The 19,410-nt window shown below is 44.0% G+C and overlaps 1 protein-coding gene across 4 annotated transcripts in view; it reads left to right on the plus strand.

The window, feature by feature from the left end:
- Nucleotides 1-19,410, plus strand: part of ZNF462 (zinc finger protein 462) — a 64,669-nt gene that overhangs the window by 6,684 nt on the left and 38,575 nt on the right. For 2 of the 4 annotated variants that reach the window (XM_040089585.2, XM_040089588.2), the window contains exons 1-5: nt 7,691-7,927; nt 9,229-9,479; nt 10,110-15,607; nt 16,470-16,634; nt 18,248-18,522. In XM_040089585.2, the coding sequence (XP_039945519.1) occupies nt 9,260-9,479; nt 10,110-15,607; nt 16,470-16,634; nt 18,248-18,522 (6,158 nt within the window). In that variant the 5' untranslated portion in view covers nt 7,691-7,927; nt 9,229-9,259. Of the gene's footprint in view, nt 1-7,690; nt 7,928-9,228; nt 9,480-10,109; nt 15,608-16,469; nt 16,635-18,247; nt 18,523-19,410 lie in introns of those variants that run through there. The other 2 variants (XM_040089587.2, XM_040089586.2) reach the window with 2 other exon arrangements.

The raw sequence follows: 19,410 nt of genomic DNA on the forward strand, positions 1-19,410 counted from the left end.
AGTTGTTTGGGACAAAGCATTTTGGGCAATGTGTAAGCAGCAACTTGTTCCTCTTCTGCAACATCCCTTCTCAGCTGGCAGGACCAGCATCTTGCTGCCACCACCACAAAACAGACAGAGGACCTTCACTTGCCCAGGTGGAAAACAACTCTTTGGAGGGGTTGGGAGAAAGGTATTAGCCTAATGGTGATCACTGGTCTGCGAGCTGTCAAATGCTGGAAGAGTATATGTTCTTTCAACTGGGGCACAGGTACTGGCTGCCATACTGCATGTGAGTCAGTGGACAAATAAAACTGTATTCTGTCTGGTATTATAAATGGGTCAGTGATGGATTTGTATTACCTGAGGAAATGAACTGGCGGACAGAGAAGCTTCTGCTTGCTGCCCTGCAAATGTCAAATATAGCAGAAAGCTTGGGGGAAGGGGAGGGATAGCTGGAGACAAAGGCAGTGTTAAAATAGCCAGGGTGTCAGTGGAGCTCTTCAAGCAAACATGTGCTTCTGAGGGGTAGGCTGGGAGAGCTGAACAATCTTTAGATATTGTTCATCAGAATTTTCTTCCCTCCCAGCAGGGTTTCTGCAGTGGATCTTGCTTCACAATTGGAGTCATGCATGAGGTGGATTTGGGTTTGCATGAGGTGGTGTCCTGTTGCACTTAGTTTTGCTGGCTGGTACAGAACATGAATTCTGGTGCTTTGGTTTTATGGGATTAAAACTATTCCTCTGAATGTCCTTTTCCATCTTCTCCACATGTAAGATCTCTGGATGGATGAGATAGAGGGCTCCTTACTCCCCAGGGTTCTTACAAAGCTGAACTCTTACAGGTGATGAAAGACAGCAAGAGAGCTATTGCTCGCTTGGATCTGATCCAGACAATGTTCCTTTGGTTCCCAGCTGCCCTGTGAACTTGTCTTAGAGAGTTTTGAGTGACCAAACAGGGTAACGGGGTGCCTAATTAGGGAAGTGATCTCTGGCTGCAAGATCACTCATCTCACCAGCCAAGTTCAGTCTCTGTTACCAGAGCTACATCAGGTTCAGTTCAGTTTCTGCGCTTAAAGGAGCAACATTAGTCCAGAAAAGTAACTTTTCACATACATCTTCCAAGCTAGTGGCATTCTGGCTTTATTTGGCATCACATTTTTTCAGTAGGAGGCCCAAAGCAGGGGTTTGCCCTTTGCATTTGTGGTTTCTGAGTGCCAGTGACTTGATTTTCACCTCTGTGCCTACACTCAGAGTGCCTGCATATGTTTTAAACCAGCTGTGTTGGTCTAATCTCAGATCCTTTAAGATTAAAATTCTGTGGCTCCTAAAATAATCCAGCAGTTTCATGTTCCCATGGTTTAGCTCTGTCACCAGTTTATAAAGCTGTATTTAGCCTCTGTAAAAATACTGTGCTTCTTGCAAACTGAGGTTTGGTCCTCTTTAAAGCTTGCAGCTCACCAGCTGCAGCACTGCCAGTGACCATGGAATGGAGCTTGGAGCTCAGGGTGAATTGTAAGATGACTTCCAAAGGCACTGGAGGGTGTTTTAAGGACAGATGGCTATCAGGAGATAATCTCTTCTCTCTTCAAACATGACTTCATGACTGTTCTTTCAGTCCATGGTCCAGTGAGGGGTGTGATGGAGTTTGCCAAATCTGATTTGCCACTGGTAGGACCCCCTTTAAAACAGCTCTGCCTTTTCTTGGCAAGGAAGAGATCTTTGCTGGGGTTGTGCCAAGCTGAGGAGCCTGCTTCTTCCAGGGTGAGGCTGGTAATGCATCCTTTGTGTAAAAGCTCCTGGAAGATGTTTGCAATGCATGAGAAGGAATTAGGTTGTTACTGGAGTAACCGGGTGTGGTGCTGCTGTGTTCTTCAGCACCACCTACTGACATCTTCCTCTCTCTCAACTCCACATACACCGGGGTTTGCACCCCTTTCTTAACTCACAGCAACAGCATTACTCGAGGTAATTAACAATACACTCTTGGCTGGAAATTAGAAACCCAGACCCCAGTGCATTCAGTTCCATCGTGCCATATGGGGAGCACTAATAAGCAGGGTACAAAAGCCAAGCTGTTTGGCTCTGGTATCTGTTTTCCTCGGCTGGGCCAGCCCACTTTCCCCTTGAGCACCTGTGTCTGTGGAGAAAGAGCGTTGAGGGGCTGGGTTGTGTCGGGAAGGTGAATGATTTGGCTCATGTCCTATAAGAACAGGAACCAAGTAGCAAAACCACATTTCTATTCAATTTTTGCCCCATGCTGTTTCACCTCCCTCTTAAACTAGTTTGGTGCAGCAAATTAAGTATCATACTTAATAAGGGAGAAAGTCCTACTCTGACCATCCAGTTGTTCAGATTCTTATATATATATTTAGTGTCTTTCTGAATTCTGTAGGGGATTAAAAACTTGCCATGAAAATAATTCAGAAGATCAGAAGAACCCATCCTAGCCTTTCTTGGAACAAGAACATTTAAAGTTTGAGAACCTCTCCCATCAGGGAAGTTCTTTATCCTCAGACTCTGTTGCCTGTGCTCTGTATCATGTAGTGCCTCACAGCTAACCCAAATGAAAGAAGGACAAAAAAAAATCCACAACTGTAATTTGTATGACTGAGTTTGTAGTTTGTAGTTTAATAAGATTGTGGCATTTTATTTGCAATCTGCTTTTATTTGAAAAGTTTGAAAGTATCCTTCAGGCATTCAGATGGCCTCTTAATGTATTTTTTTTAAGCAGAACATATATATATATATATGTAGAGCCCAGGACAGAAAGAAAGAGGAGAAACATTTGTGAGTAAAGAAGGAGTCATCAGCACTTATGTAGCTTGAATCAGTAAAGCCCAGCAGCAGATAGGTGCCACCATCTGTGATTTTCCTGTCACACGTTCTTCTAAAATCCATGGTGTGCCTTTATTCTGCTATGGTTTTACAGCGAAATGGCTAATAGGTATTAATATTCAGCAACCACATTTTTCTGGGGTTTTGGATTTTTTATATGTTTTGCCTTTTTCCCACCACCATTTTTTGAGAAGTTGCAGTTGTTGGAAACCAGTTGAGCGTATCCACCATTTATGTGAGAGGTTCTGTGAATCCTTATTTTCTTGACCTGGGGGGAAAAAAAAAAAAAAAAAAAAAAAAAAAAAAAAAAAAAAAAAAAAAAAAAAAAAAAAAAAAAAAAAACAACACCAAAACAAACAAACAAACAAAACCAAAAAAACCCAAAACCAAACAAAAACCCCCAAGCATTCTTATGGCAGCAATGAGAATCATCTCTACCACGAGCTTTATGTGGTTTATATATATATATTTTTTTAATGCAGAAGATTTTGCAAGCTGTGATAGATTTAGTGTGGTATTGGGTATGCTAAATGTCTGTATTCAGGAACATAAATAAATACCAGCTGTATGGGGTTCAGCAAAGTTTGCCATCCTATTTTCCATGACAGGGAGATTTCTGAAAAGTTTGGAATATAATGTCCAAAGACTATGTAGAAGACCTCCTTTTGTGGAATCAGATCTGAAACCCACGTCAGGTTCAAAAACTCTTTCAGGTAGCTGGATGAGGACGGTTTGGGAAGAAAATGAGTTTCTGTATTCTCAGTTTAGATTGTTTTTACTATTGATTTGTAATGAATCTCTAATAGTAAAGTTTTCCAGAAAACACCTTACATTTTAATATGCATTTCCATATAAGTCAAAGGAAATATTTACAGGAAGAATGCAATCACAGGCATCAGCTAATGTATCTCTTATGTCCTTAACTGTTCAGTTTCAGAATGGAACAACCCAAAACTGGATGTATGGAGATACTGATAATTAAAGCTGTAACCAGTGATAAAGTTTTATCATTAATTCCTTTAGAAAGAAAGTATGAACCACAAAGTATGTATACGGTAGAGTTGCATCCCAGCCTATGGAGCTCTATCAAAACCTATGTGTATCAAATTGAAAAGAAAGAAAGAAAGAAAGAAAGAAAGAAAGAAAGAAAGAAAGAAAGAAAGAAAGAAAGAAAGAAAGAAAGAAAGAAAGAAAGAAAGAAAGAAAGAAAGAAAGAAAGAAAGAAAGAAAGAAAGAAAGAAAGAAAGAAAGAAAGAAAGAAAGAAAGAAAGAAAGAAAGACACCAACAAAAAAACTGTGAAAAAAGAAATGGTATTTCAGTTTAGTTTATGCTGTTACCGGCTCAGAGAAGTAACTCCAAAGACAGTCCTTGGATGACCAAGAATTCCAATAGCTAGACAGGAATTCAATAATTGAAAAAGACCCTTGAGTTGAGTAGGTCTGTCTGACTGTAGTTGGGAGTTGAATTTATTCTTTGAATTCTTAATTAATTATGGGGTTTCCTTTCATAAATGAAAGATGAGACTGGCTTCCTCCAGTTGGAATAGCCTTCAGGTTTCCAGTTTCTCACATGTGTAAGTTTTTGCATTACTCCTATGATTTTATTTGTTTAGTCCTCATTTTCACTGTTGTGATCTTATATTATAAAAAGTGTTTAAGAAGTAAAAATCGGGGGAAAAAGAGCCAAAAACCCCAGATCCAAAGATCAGAGCAGCAGCTTCACTGTACATCAGCTGAACCTGGCCAGGAGCCCAGGCAGCTGGGCTGGAAGGTCCTCAGCACAGCTGTGGGCACTGGTATAAAATCCAGCATTCTCTAGCAGGGAAAAATGCCTGAGGTGTTAGTCATGGGAATTTTGAAAATGTGTCTTATCTGTAATTACATGGCAAAGTTCGTTTCTGTTTCCGTGGTGTTTGGTAGTTAATTTCTGGAAGGGTGGGGAAGACTGGAAAAACCTCGAGGACCGTCTAATCCAGCCATCAGCCAGCACTGCTCAGCTTCACCCACTAAACTGTGCCCCCAAGGTACACATCCACACATCTTTTAACTACCTCCAGGGAGGGTGACTCAGCCACTTCCCTGGTACATGTTTTGAAGAGAAACTTTCTCTTCACCTGCACCTTTTCACTGAGTAAAATAAAAGCTGTGAGTGCAACCTGCAGTTGTGTGATGTAGAGGTGAAGATGCCTCTGATCATCTGACCAGAGGAAGGGCTGGAGAGCTGGAGATGCCTTTGTTTCACATGCAGTGTTACCAGTGCTGAGCTGGAAGCTCGTGGAGTGTTGTGTGGTCTGACTGACCTTTTTAGTTGTGGTTGTGCATGTGCATGTTCTTAACTTGTAGAAGCTCTGCTGATTCCATCTCAAAATATAACGGATGGGTAGTCAAACCACAGAAGCTCAATTTTGAGGTCAGTGCCTTGGGCTTCACAATTAATTTTGTATTTTGAAGCTTTAAAACCAAACTTAAACATAATGATTTGTACTACTTTGACTGCTGCCAAATTCTGTAATTACTGTTGTTCAACAAGCACAATTATCTTTTGTTTTGGATTTTTAAAAACCTCAAAATCTAATGCAACTGTGTCTCAGATGTACTTAGACATTTACGAATGTAGAGAAGGATGCTGTAGACAATTTGAGACCACCTTGTGGCTTTAAAATGTGGCTTTGAGAATCTATTGCCCAATGTTCTGAAAGCTTTTTGCTCATAAGAAAAATGAGAATACCTCCATATTTAAGCATTAAGGCCATGTATTTAAGAAGAGGTTGTAAATGCAAATTAGCCAGACAATAGCACATTAATAATGTTTTGTCGGGTTAGCATTGCATTAGTAAGGGTATTTTAGAAGTCAAATATTATTTATAGGCAATGTGGTCTCAAGAGATTGCTTGTGAATATGTTCAAGGGCTTCTGGGATTTATGGATTAATTTAATAGTGGTTTTGTTTGGTTGCTTTGGGTTTTTCTTCCCACACTTCTGCTGCTGATTTGGTAACTCCTGTTACCTCCTAACTGATTCTGCTAGATTTGGTAACTCCTCCTTACTCCACCTCCATTCTCCTCTACATTTTCTTACTGAAAATGTGTTAGCTTAGCTGATCATGATGGAGAGGCATGAACCTTGCTTTGTTTCCCTGGCTTGGGATGTGTCTTGCCAGTGTATTAACACCTGCACTTCAAAATGTTCTTTGCTGGTCTCCCGGTGTCATGTCCCATGCCGACAAAAAAGAAGAAAGATGCACATTGTGTTACAGTTTCTTTTGATATATGAGCTCAGACTTGCAGTGTTTGTTTTTAGCTCTTACACAGTGGTGGGATTTTAAAGAAGAACATGGAAATGGTAGAGCAGAATCCCTTACAGAATGCTTCATCCTGCTCTCAGCAGGTGATGCATGGTGAAAACATCATGCTGAAGTCCACTCAGTTGTACCTGATGATGTTTGTTCCTCACGGGAAGCAGTAAGATTAACCTTTTCATGGACTTTGTGCTGCAGACCTTGCTGAGATTAAAGCTGGAATCCATTAGAGAGTCTCCATCAGTTTTGTAATCAACAGCTATTAAAGATATCTCTCAACACAGTGTCTGGTTTAAGCTTGTGTAGACAGCAGGCAGCATTAAGGATGCATTCTCCAAGCAGCAGCGTGTGCTGGAGATGAATGAAGATGATGGTGGATTTCACCTCTTGGAGCTGCCAGGATTCTTTTTTTCTCATATCCTCAGCGTTGGTCTCCCTTCTGGCTTTCTATTTCGTAAACTGGCCTGAAGTTTTCCAAAAGAGAAAAAGCTGAAACCGGTTTTCGGTGATGTTTCTAAAGGGGCTGAAATTATCGGGGGGCTGAGGAGGGGGAGGGCTGAGGGGGGGAAAGAGTGAGATTTTTGTGTGCGCGCGTTGTTTTTCATCTCTTCCACACAATGGAGCTTTCAGAGAACCTCTCTTAAAAGGCATAGCGACAGGCTTTGTGTGAAGGGTGTGTCTGCTGGCAGGGTTTGCTGATGCAGACAGGCTGGGTGGTGATTAACAAAGGTCATTAGACTTTGGAATCTGGCAGGGGAGTGGGGTGGTGTGTCTTCTGCGCCAAGCAGGAGAGCTCCCCGGGGACAGGCCCGGCTGGAGGCTTCCCGCCTGCTGTCCCCCCTCACTCCCCCGCGCCTCCTCCTCCCTCCTCCGCCTGCTTCGGGGCGGCTCAGCTGCGTGTCGCCTCTGCCTGTAGGACAGCTTGGACCAGTGTCTTGATGCTGTGAATGCAGGGTTTGTGGTGCGAACCGCCACATTTTGTCATCCATGGGACAGGGGAACCCAACCCTGAGGAGATGGTTTGGGGAAACCCAAGTCTTCTGCTGAAGGAGAGAAGGTTCAGCTTTGAGGAGGGTGCAGGGGGAGAGCAGCGACATGATTTGGAGGGCAAGCCATGCAGGAGAAAGGGAGATGTGATTCTGGAGGATGGTGATTTTTAAATAAGCACCTAAGGAGGAGGAGTTAAAAAGGGGAGGAGGGGGTGGAAAATAAAGACGGGGGAAAAAGAAAAAAAAAAAAAAAAGGCTGGTGTGCTTGAGCTGAAGCTACGTGAGGCCATGTTGTGCACAGGCAAGAAGCTCTGAGGCTCTGAGTGCAGGAATTGTCTGAGCTAAAATGGCTGCTCCCAAAGCTCAGAGGACTAGGGCAGCTTAGTGAGTCTTAAAGCTTCAGTGACGCAGGGGCTCATATCTCTTGAAAGTGTGATAAACACATTCAGTAGAGCTGTGGCTTGTTTGGCTGAGATGAAAGGACTAAGCTTGGGGGATGGGTAGTGAAAACTGGATGATCTGCTTTTCTGTGAAGTGCTCTAAATGCAGGAGTCATCTGCTCCGTGGAAAAATTTGTTTTCAGGTCTAATGGACTGTGCTAAAGGAGACGTGGGGTGGGGCTTCATTCACTGCTGTAATTTGATCCAGAGCAGATAGCAACCTCTTCCACACAATTTGGTCTGGTGCTTGCGCATAAAAGCTTGAGTATCTCGATTATTGTAACTTTGTTAGCTGAAAAGAAGCTGGTGCAGCGTTCATTTTCTTTATTGGTGGTGAGAGAGAGTGGGGGAAGAGAAAGGACGCAGTTCAGCCTCCAAAATAATGTAGGTATATACGTGGAGAGCTTCTGTGCTCAGACTGTCCGGAATTTGACTTGCTAGAAGTTTATTTTAGCAGGCTATCAGAAGAAGCATTCTTTCATCTAAAATCCTGGTGCAATACGTTCTCTTGTTTCTGTTCCTTAATGTTTGGAGCTTTCTCCTCACTTTGTAGGTTGGTTCCTTCATACACCACATACAAGAAACACAAGGAATTTAAATTGCTGTGGGCTGTTGTTTATCATCTGAAATGCTCTGTTTGTCATCCTTTTCCAGCATGGAAAAGCATGGAAGCTTAAAAAGGCAGCTCTTGTGCCTAAGCACTGCACAGGGTAGGAGGGTGGCCTGTTCTTTGTGTCTCCTGTGCTTCATGGCTCTGCAGTCTTCTGTTGCAGGATTAATTGTCACAACTGAACCGCTGTTCTTCACTGTATCTTACGATGCTTTGTACTTGAAGGTATGCAGGGCTTTTGGATGAATCAAGGAAGTCATAGTGTCTCTTCAGTCTTTGTAACTCATGTTTCCGTTGCAGTTTTTTGGTATGGTTATTACTGTTGCTGCCCTTTTCTTCCTCTGGTTGTCTCCGTCCCCCAGGCTTCTAAGGCACAAGGGTATTGTCCCTAGAATAGACTGAAATGAAATGAAACATTTTTAAGGAAGAGTGGAGGTGCCCTTAAAAGCTTGGTGGAAGTAGGGCAGAGCAAGTATTTTGCCTTGGGTTTGTGTAACTGCATCTAACCTTGCTGTTAGGTTTGTGTTTTCAGTATCAGGACAGATAAGATGTGAAGAAAGATAGGTTTCTCCCTGTGAAAGCTTTTGTTGCATGGTAGTGAATGAGGCAGGAATTGGCAACTTCCAGGAAGGTTAGAGTGTCTCTCCTGAAGGCAGAAGCTGTTGTTGTCTGATTGTAAATTCCAGTACATAACTGATAGTAATGTGCCATTTCTCTGCACATGGGCTGTGGTCTTTGAACAAGACCAAATTCTGAATAACAACCCTATGTAATGGAACAGCCAAGAGGTCAAAGTGCCCTGGATGAGTAGTCACTTGTCAAAGAGTTGACTGTTCACAGAGCTGAGTCAGCAGCTTGTGAGCTACCTAGATAGGACTTCTTGTGGATCTGAGTAGATGCTTCTTAATAGGGTAAAGAAAGGTTGAATTCCATGCTGCTGTGTTTATGGAATCTCTGCAAATGACTAAGTCAACAAAAGCTTGGTGTTACCTTGGTGTTTCCAAGGTTTGTTCCAGAAGCAGTGGTGTAAACTCATATTTTTCTTCTTCTCTCCTTCCCCTGTTTTTTCTTGTAGATTTTTCTAATGTAAAAGATCATCCTGAGCCATGGAGGTCCTGCAGTGTGATGGCTGCGATTTTCGAGCTCCATCTTACGAAGACCTAAAAGCTCACATTCAGGATGTTCATACTGCTTTTCTGCAGCCGACTGATGTCTCTGAGGAGAGTCCTACCCAGCAAAGGTCTGGTTCCATCAATGCCAGCAACCAGACTGAGGTTGAATTTTCTTCTGTAAAGGATGAATTTGCAATTGCAGATGACATAGCAGGTAATTCTCAACTCCGAGATTGGTCTCAACTCTTAAGATCTCAGCTCTTACCCCGTATCATATGTGTCCTATTTCAGTGTGTTTTAGTTTCTCCTTTTATTGTGGTTTAAAAATTTGCATTATCTTCATGGCTATGTCAGCAAAGCAGATACCTAGCATCAGCCATACTGGTTCTGACCATGGCTTTTTTTCTTTTTTTTTTTTTTTTTTTTCCTGAAAATGCAAGCATGGAGGATGGTTTTATTTCCCGGCTTCTTTTTATGGGGCTCTTCATACTGATTTTTCATTTTCAGCTTTTCATGGTTGTTCTTCATTACTGTGAACCACCTCCAGATTGCAACTTTTGTTAGTTTTCAAACTCAAACTAGTTTTATTTTTTCCCCCAAGAAGGTAATTTTGGACATTATCCACCCAAAGCTGTACACCAGTCATTTATATGTAGAAATTATGCATAATGGTCATTTTTCTGGCCACTGGCAGGTCTGTAGATATTACCATAAGTAAGTGAGGTAATTCTGGAATGGTTGTTGTCAGTTCAGGATGTGATTACATTCTTAAGCATACAGGGCGGGTGGAGGAAAAGCCTTTTTATTTTATTTATTTACATATACACCTTAATTCTCATTTTAGGGCAAAATGCAACAAGTCAGATGGGGACTGGAAGTTACTATAGCCAGAGCCAGACTTTCTATGGCCAGCATATAGCTCCAAATCCTAAACCAACCAGCAAGTTTTTCCAGTGCAAGTTCTGTGTGCGTTACTTCCGTTCCAAAAACCTCCTCATAGAGCACACACGGAAGGTTCATGGAGCACAGGCTGGGGGGAGCTCAGTGGGGCCACCAGCTTCTAGTTCCCTAAATTACAACATCATGATGCATGAAGGGTTTGGTAAAGTTTTCAGTTGCCAGTTCTGCACCTACAAGTCACCCAGGCGTGCAAGGATTATTAAGCACCAGAAAATGTATCACAAAAACAACCTGAAAGAGAGTTCAGCTCCTGCTGCTGCTGCTGCTGCTGTGTCTGAATCAACGTCTGCTTCTGTGCCAGTGCAGGAACCCTGCAAGGAGCTGCCAGCAGAGGTGGTGGAACGGAGCATTTTGGAGTCGATGGTCAAGCCCCTGACCAAGTCTAGGGGCAACTTTTGCTGTGAGTGGTGCAGCTACCAGACACCTCGGAGGGAGCGCTGGTGTGACCACATGATGAAGAAGCACCGCAGCATGGTGAAAATCCTGTCAAGCCTGAGGCAGCAGCAGGATGGAACCAGTGCACCTGAGGTGCAGAGTAAGAGTGCCCAGAGTGCCTCGCCAAACTCGAATTACATGTCCATGAACACAACAGGACGTGAGATGTCGAGTGCTAATGTCTCAAACTTCAGGGGATCTATGGGCAATTCACTCATCAGGCCCAACTCTTCTACATCTTCAAAGTTTTCTTCTGTGTCTTACCCTCAAATGAAGCCTAAGTCACCTCACAACTCAGGCATGGTTAATTTGTCTGACAGATCCCGCTATGGAATTGCTGATATGACGAATTCTTCTGCTGACCTGGAAACAAGCAGTATGCTAAATGACTCCAGCTCAGATGAAGAACTAAATGAAATGGACAGCGAGAATGGCTTGAACTCCATGGATCACCAGACCTCAGGAATGTCTGCAGAGCAGCTGATGGGATCTGATGGCAACAAACTATTGGAAACAAAGGGAATTCCCTTCAGAAGATACATGAACAGGTTCCAGTGTCCTTTCTGCCCTTTCCTGACGATGCACCGCCGAAGTATTTCCCGACACATTGAGAACATCCACCTATCTGGGAAGACGGCTGTGTACAAGTGTGACGAGTGCCCCTTCACCTGCAAGAGTTCTCTGAAGCTCGGTGCCCACAAGCAGTGTCACACAGGAACAACATCCGACTGGGACACCATGAACTCCCAGGCTGAGAGCGTTGCTTCATCCCTGAATGACAGCACAGCGTCATACGAGAGTGGGAATATCAACGGCAGGAAGTCAGCTGGGATAATGGAACCTGTGCAGCCACAGCCGCAGCAGCAGCAGCAGCAGCAGCAATCACCCCAGCCCCACTCACAGCATCCATACAAGTGCACGTTGTGCAACTATTCCACCACCACTTTGAAAGGCCTCAGAGTTCATCAGCAGCACAAGCATTCATTCTGTGACAACTTGCCAAAATACGATGGGCCACCATCAAACGCACCCCAGGAGAGCGAGGCAGATGCTCACCCCTCTGCCAGCACGGTGAAGAAGAGCCAGACCTCAATCCTTGGGCTCTCATCTAAAAATAACTTTGTTGCAAAAGCCCCTAGGAAGGTCTCAAATGACTTTCCCTTAGATCTCTCTCCTGTGAAAAAAAGAACTAGAATTGATGAAATAGCAAGCAACCTGCAGAGTAAAATCAGCCAAAATAAACAGCAGGAGGATGCTGTGATTAACGTAGAGGATGATGAGGAAGAGGAGGAAGACAATGAGGTGGAGATAGAGGTGGAGTTAGACAGAGAAGAAGAGCAAACAGAACCAATGATAGATGTTTCTAGTTCTTACACGCCCCAGCAAATGTGGGGCAGGGAAGCTAATGATTCTCAGAAGGAGACAAGCTTCAGGAGCATGCAGCATGACTACAATTCCACCAATGGGGCAGAGATTGAGCTCACTTTGTCTGAGGATGAAGAGGACTACTACTCTGCTGTCAGCATGAAGGACCATCAGAGCCCTAATGCCTCTGTTCTGGGGAGTCAGTCCAACATGTATGGTACTGACCAGAACAATGAGAATTCAGAGTTCAGTGACTCTGGCAGACTTTACTATTGTAAACACTGTGATTTCAGCAACAAATCTGCCAGGAGTGTTAGCACCCACTACCAACGAATGCATCCCTACATTAAATTCAGCTTTAGGTACATCCTGGATCCCAATGATCACAGTGCAGTGTACCGATGTCTCGAGTGCTACATTGACTACACAAATTTTGAAGACCTGCAACAGCATTATGGAGAACATCATCCTGAAGCTATGAATGTACTGAACTTTGATCATTCTGATCTGATCTACCGCTGCCGCTTCTGCTCTTACACAAGCCCAAATGTTAGAAGCCTGATGCCACATTACCAAAGAATGCATCCCACAGTGAAAATTAACAATGCAATGATATTTTCAAGCTATGTTGTTGAGCAGCAAGAAGGGCTGAACACAGAGTCTCAGACACTGAGAGAGATCTTGAATTCTGCTCCAAAAACTATGGCAACCTCCACCCCTGTGGCTCGCGGGACTGGTGTCCCAGCTGGTTTTAGCAAAAGTGCCACCAAGAGTTTCAGTCCTGAATGTGAAAATCAGAAGGAACCTTCAGTCAACACTGTGGTTGTTTATGACTGTGATGTGTGTTCATTTGCAAGTCCTAACATGCATTCAGTTTTGGTGCACTACCAGAAAAAGCACCCCGAAGAAAAGGCCTCATATTTCAGAATCCAGAAGACCATGCGTGTAGTCTCTGTTGACAGAGGCTCTGCCCTCGCTCAAATGTCATTTGAGCTGGGGGCTCCCATCTCCCCAAAACTGTCCAACTTGGCTTCTCAGCCTCCACCTCCCCCACCACCACCCCCAGACCTCTCTACGGAGCTCTACTACTGCAAGCACTGTTCCTACAGCAACCGCTCCGTTGTGGGGGTGCTTGTCCACTATCAAAAGAGGCACCCGGAGATCAAGGTCACAGCCAAGTACATCCGGCAGGCCCCGCCGACTGCAGCCATGATGCGGGGAGGAGAGCTGCCGCCTGGCATCCAGAGGCCACCAGTGTCCATGCAGCAGCTAGGCCGCAGTGGGTCCGAGACCTCTGTGAACCCACCCGAGAACGAAATGTTCTTCTGCCAGCACTGTGATTATGGGAACCGGACCGTGAAGGGCGTGCTCATCCACTATCAGAAGAAGCATCGCGACTTCAAAGCCAACGCAGATGTGATCAGGCAGCACACAGCCACCATCAGGAGCCTTTGTGACCGCGGCCAGAAGAAATCAGCTGGCAGTCTGCCCACCCACGCCTCCGGCACCGAGCGGGACAAGTCCAAGCTGAGAGCCCTCAAGTGCAGGCAGTGCAGCTACACATCCCCATACTTCTATGCACTGAGGAAGCATATTAAGAAAGACCACCCGAATCTGAAGGCCACGGTGACATCCATACTGAGGTGGGCGTTTCTGGATGGCTTGATAGAAGCTGGTTATCACTGTGAATGGTGCATTTATTCTCACACAGAGCCAAGTGGCTTGCTTGTGCATTACCAAAGGAGACATCCCGAGCATTATGTTGATTATACCTACATGGCAACCAAACTCTGGGCAGGTCCCGATCCTTCCCCTCCTGCCCTAGTGATGCCAACAGAGATGAAGACCTATAAGTGCAGAGACTGCATTTTTGAAGCATCTTCTATTTGGGATATTACTAATCACTACCAAGCATTTCACCCTTGGGCCATGAATGGAGATGAATCTGTGTTGTTAGATATCATTAAGGAGAAAGATACTGCTGAGAAAACCATGTCACAGCCTGATGAAGGTGGGGTCAGGATGGATTCTGAAGACCAGATAGCAACACCACAGATGGATCAGGATGCAGAGTGTGCAGAGGATCCCAGCCTTTCCCACGAAAAAACTGTGCAGCTGGCTTCTGCAAATCCTGCCATCTCCTCCACTCCATACCAGTGTACAGTGTGCCAGTCTGAGTACAACAACCTTCATGGCCTTCTGACACATTATGGCAAAAAGCATCCTGGCATGAAAGTGAAGGCAGCTGACTTTGCTCAGGATATAGACATTAACCCAGGGGCTGTATATAAGTGCAGACACTGCCCATACATTAACACGCGTATTCATGGCGTCCTCACACACTACCAGAAGCGGCACCCATCAGTAAAAGTCACTGCTGAAGACTTTGTGCATGACGTGGAGCAGTCAACTGACATTGCTCAGAATGATGTGGAAGAGACAAGCAGGATTTTCAAGCAAGGCTATGGTGCTTACCGGTGCAAACTCTGCCCCTACACCCATGGAACTCTTGAGAAGCTGAAAATCCACTATGAGAAGTACCACAATCAGCCTGAATTTGATGTTTTTGCCCAGTCACCACCAAAAGTGTCTGCCTCAGTGGAGCCAGACATGGTGACTGAAATCAAGGCCTCCCCAGAAATTGCTGCTGAAGATGTTGGAGAGGTCTCCATGACAGCGCCTCATTTCTCCAGTTCTCACTTAGTGTCTCACACAGTTTTCCGGTGTCAGCTCTGTAAATATTTCTGCTCCACCCGGAAGGGGATAGCAAGACACTACCGCATCAAACATAACAACGTCCGGGCGCAGCCAGAGGGCAAGAACAACCTCTTCAAGTGTGCTCTGTGCTCTTACACCAACCCCATCCGCAAAGGGCTTGCGGCACACTACCAGAAAAGACATGACATTGATGCTTACTACACTCACTGCCTGGCAGCCTCCAGGACAGTAAGTGACAAACCCAATAAAGTGATCATTCCATCTCCTCCCAAGGATGACACTCCTCAGCTCAGTGAGGAGCTGAGGAGGGCTGTAGAGAAGAAGAAGTGCTCGCTCTGTTCCTTCCAGTCTTTCAGCAAGAAAGGCATCGTGTCCCACTACATGAAGCGTCATCCTGGTGTTTTCCCTAAGAAGCAACATGCCAGCAAGCTGGGGGGATACTTCACTGCCGTGTATGCTGATGAGCATGAAAAACCAGCCCCAGCCGAGGAGAGGAACGACTTTGAAAAGCCTGAGGTGGAGGCTGAGGCTCAGGAAATTGAGTGGCTTCCCTTCAGGTGCATTAAATGTTTCAAGCTGTCCTTCAGCACGGCAGAGCTGCTGTGCATGCATTACACTGACCACCACAGCAAGGATTTGAAGAGGGACTTTTCCATACTTGGAAGTGGCACCCGCTCTCAGAGCCCTGTCTACCAGTGCAAGCACTGTGATACAAAATTGCATAGCACGGCAGAGCTGACTGCACACTTGAATGGTCACAATGAGGAATTCCAGAAGCGTGCCAAGCGTCAAGAGAGGAGGAAGCAGCTTTTGAGCAAGCAGAAATATGCAGATGGTGCTTTTGCAGATTTCAAACAAGAGAGGGTAAGGATTTGTGTGTCTGGTCTCTTTCTCTGCCCCCTGCTCCCCACCTGGGAGCCCACCAATGCCCACTTGCATGTTCTCTTCGACAACCAAATGTCCACAGGCTAATGAATGACGCAGAATGCCAGTGAGCTCCTTAAGTCAATTACACATCCTGCTTTAATTTCCTCATCCATCCGCCACATCTTCCTAGGTTCTGTAGGAAACTTTGTTCCTACCTACCGCTTCCTTCAGTATTTTCTTTATCTTCTGTCTTCCCACGTTTCTGGAGGGCCATCCATGTCCGACAGTCACTTGTTCTTTTGTGGCAAGGCTGCCATGTACTTTGTCGCAGATTCTCTACAAAATGTCTCATCACCTTCTTCCATGACCCTCTGAATAACACATCAGTTTTCTTCTCAGCCTTCCCTCCCTCAGTCCTTTCTCTAATTGAGCTCTCATGATTAGCATTGACATGAATCTGTCCGGTGACAGGAGCTTTAGGCAAGTGCCTCATAAGGAGAGGAAATAGTTTCTCAATAGTTTCTTTCCCACCTTCCCTCTTCCTTCTGCTTTAGTTTGAAAAAAATGCACTTGGCAGGAAAAGCTTTGCACAGAAGTTGGGGAAGTTATGGGGTCATGGAGGAGGAGGAGGCACAGTTTCAGGCCAAACTGAAAGGGTTTTCTAGAGTATCACTGTTAGCCATAAACTGAATGTTTTCTCTGCATGGATGTCTTGTCCACTTTGTAGGAATTAATGATCTCAACAGAAACAGACCTTGCAGTTCTGCTAGTGTAGCATCAGATCTAAAGTCTGGTCTGTGCTCCTAAAAACGAGGTGACAAAACCCGCTTCAGTGATTTATGCTTGTGTGCTCAAACAGGCTTTTGGACACTTGGAAGATGTTTCAAAACTCAAGGAGAGGAAGGTGGTTGGCTACAAATGCAAATTTTGCGTGGAAGTCCATCCAACACTTCGAGCTATCTGTAATCACCTCCGCAAGCATGTCCAGTATGGGAATGTCTCTTCTGTGTCGGCCACAGTAAAGGTAAGAATTCCTTAAAGGTGACTGTAAGTGACTGAAACTACTTGCATTGTTTAAAACAAAGGCCTTCTTGATAACCTGTGGAGGGCTCTTGTGAAGTTGAATGGGTTTTGAACTGGGCATTCCAGTTCAGCATGATGTTTTAATGTAACACCAGATTTCTGAAGTGCATTTGGCTCATTTCAAGATGTTTTATAACTTTTTTTCACTCTCAATCCAGGGACATGAAGACTGTTTAATTCTCATTTCTTCTCGGCCACAAAGGAGTTGATGTCATTGATGGCCAAAAGACTTGGTTTATGAGCGGGAAACTTGTTTTCAGCTACTTTATGGGCTACGTTTCTGTTTAGCTAAGCTCAAAAGAAGTTGTTTGTTTTCTTTTTTTTGATATCTATATGATTTTTTTATTTTAGGAAGAGGAAGTGTGCATATACAAAATGTGTGAAGCTGCTTGTGGTCCTCCTTTCCACATGGAATCTGCATGCTGGCTCCAAACGAAACTTTTAAGTGGCCAGCTGAGCTAGTGATCCCCTTCAAGTGATTAGGTGTGAACATGTTGTTCCTTTCTCCCTGTGGAAGGGAGTACCTCCAATGACATCTCCAAGGACAGGCAATGTTCCAAAGTCTGATTTCCATGATGTTCATTGGCCGAGAAGGGAAAGTGCAGCAAGGCTGTGGGAACTAGCTTTTGTCAAAGCCTCCTTCTGCCTGACTGACAGGCCTTTTTGGTGACATAATCTGCTTTTTGTGGGGAAGCTGTGTCCTCCACAGCCTCTCATGCTACCTGAGAGAGCTTTCATTCCCCTACCACTGACCTTTCCTTACCTTCTTACCTGGTACTCCTGACAGATTTGGATGCTTTTCTCCTAAGAGTCCTTTCCCTCTTCTCACTTCTCGAGTGATGCTTGTATTGGGTCAGTACTTTCTTTTGAGTAAATAAAATCTTCCATCAGGGATCAAAAGCTGAAAGCCATGGCCTAAAGAATGTGCTGGAAATGTCTCTTAAAGAATGTTTAAGTAGCTGCACAAATGCATGCTCTGATTTGAAATGGGAAAGGAAAGTTATGAATGAGAGTTAAAAAAAAAGACTTCTTCTATTTGCTCTGTATTTTTATAGGGTTTTAGGGTCTTAGTGTACCAGCTTGTTTCTTGAGAATTTGACACTGATGAACAAAGTCTACTAAAGAGTAGACAGCTGTAGTAGTCTGCAGGGTGGCTACCGAGACAAACTTACATTGACTTTTCTGTAACTTACTAATTATTATGTGATCAAGTTTAGAAGATTGACACCAAGATCATTGAAAGATAGGTTTCTTGTCTTTTTGCATGATCTGACACAGACTTGATCAGGGAGTGAGGACCTTTTTTTTTTTTTTTTTTTTTTTTTTTTTTTTTTTAAACATATACATGCATGTATATAATAGATGTAATTATGTTTTTCCCTCCCAAGAGTAGGTAGTTTTTCTTCAGAAAGCCATTGATGTGGAGTTTGTCTAGGGATATGTTTAGAGAAATAATGCAGTGGAAGGCCTGGACGTTCTGATGAACACAGGGAAAAGACTGAGGGGCAGAAGGGAGAGAGAATTGATGGCTTTGGGGGGATATGTGTTTTTTAGCAGGAAGCTGAAGATCCTTCAAACACAACTTTGATGGAGGGTTTTGAGGGAGCCAAAGACCCTGGCATTGTGGAATTTACAGAAGCTGAATATGGAGCATCCCTGGAAGATGAAGCCAGGCCTGGGGGCTACCACTGCAGCCAGTGTGACCGGGTTTTGATGTCTATGCAGGGTCTGCGATCTCACGAGAGGAGTCACTTGGCTCTGGCCATGTTTACCCGGGAAGACAAGTACAGCTGCCAGTATTGCTCCTTTGTCTCTGCTTTCAGGCACAAGTAAGTTGTGGCTTTTATTTTTTTTGTTTGCTAAAGAATCGCCAGCTAGCAGTGCTGTTTTTGTGGGCTGACACTGAAAAAGAGCTCGCTCAACTTGACATTGAGCCATGCTTTTCTCGTGGCATTTATGTATTTTCCACACTACAAAATCTTTGTCCATTATGATTGGCTTTTTGTAAAAGATTGCACCTTTATATCTTCTTGAATTCATGTTAGCCGTCTTTTTTGCATGTAGGCAAGAAGCATGCAAGCCAAAGAATAGGGATTATTTCAGTAGGCAAACAGTGCTCCCCACTTATTCACCTTTGTCAAACGTGTAAGACTTAAGCCAAGAAGAGAAAATTAATCTTCCATATTTAAGAGACTTCTGATGGATATAACTACCTTGTTTGTAATTACTAAAGTTCCTTGTGGATTGAGTTTTTGTTTCTAATGTTAAAACAGTGTTATAAATTTACCTTAAATCATATTTCTATGATAATTATGGCATGCAAATTCAGTCCACAGATATTTCAAATTCATACCGGTGTGCTGTATGAGTGACTCCCTCATCTGCTTCCTTGTCTGATATATGGTCATCATTAATAGTCACATTTCTTCCAATTTGCTTCCCTGAGATTTCACTTAGCTCTAAGTTTGTTAGCTTTAAAAATTATTTTAATAATAAAAGTATATGTGTCCCCCCAATAATGGGGTTTGTGATGTATTTTCCATTGGCTCCCTGGACCTGATTCACAGGTCTGTGTTTCCTCTTAATTTCTGGGGAGAGAGCTGCTTGTTCACTGTTTTAACAAAAGTAAACAGATCCAGGTGCTCATTTGATGCATGCATTCACAGCTCTCTTAAATTTGGTGATGATGTCACCATGTCACAATCAAATGCATGTGG

The sequence above is a fragment of the Hirundo rustica genome, chromosome Z (assembly GCF_015227805.2).
Source record: "Hirundo rustica isolate bHirRus1 chromosome Z, bHirRus1.pri.v3, whole genome shotgun sequence".
Lineage (NCBI taxonomy): Eukaryota > Metazoa > Chordata > Aves > Passeriformes > Hirundinidae > Hirundo > Hirundo rustica.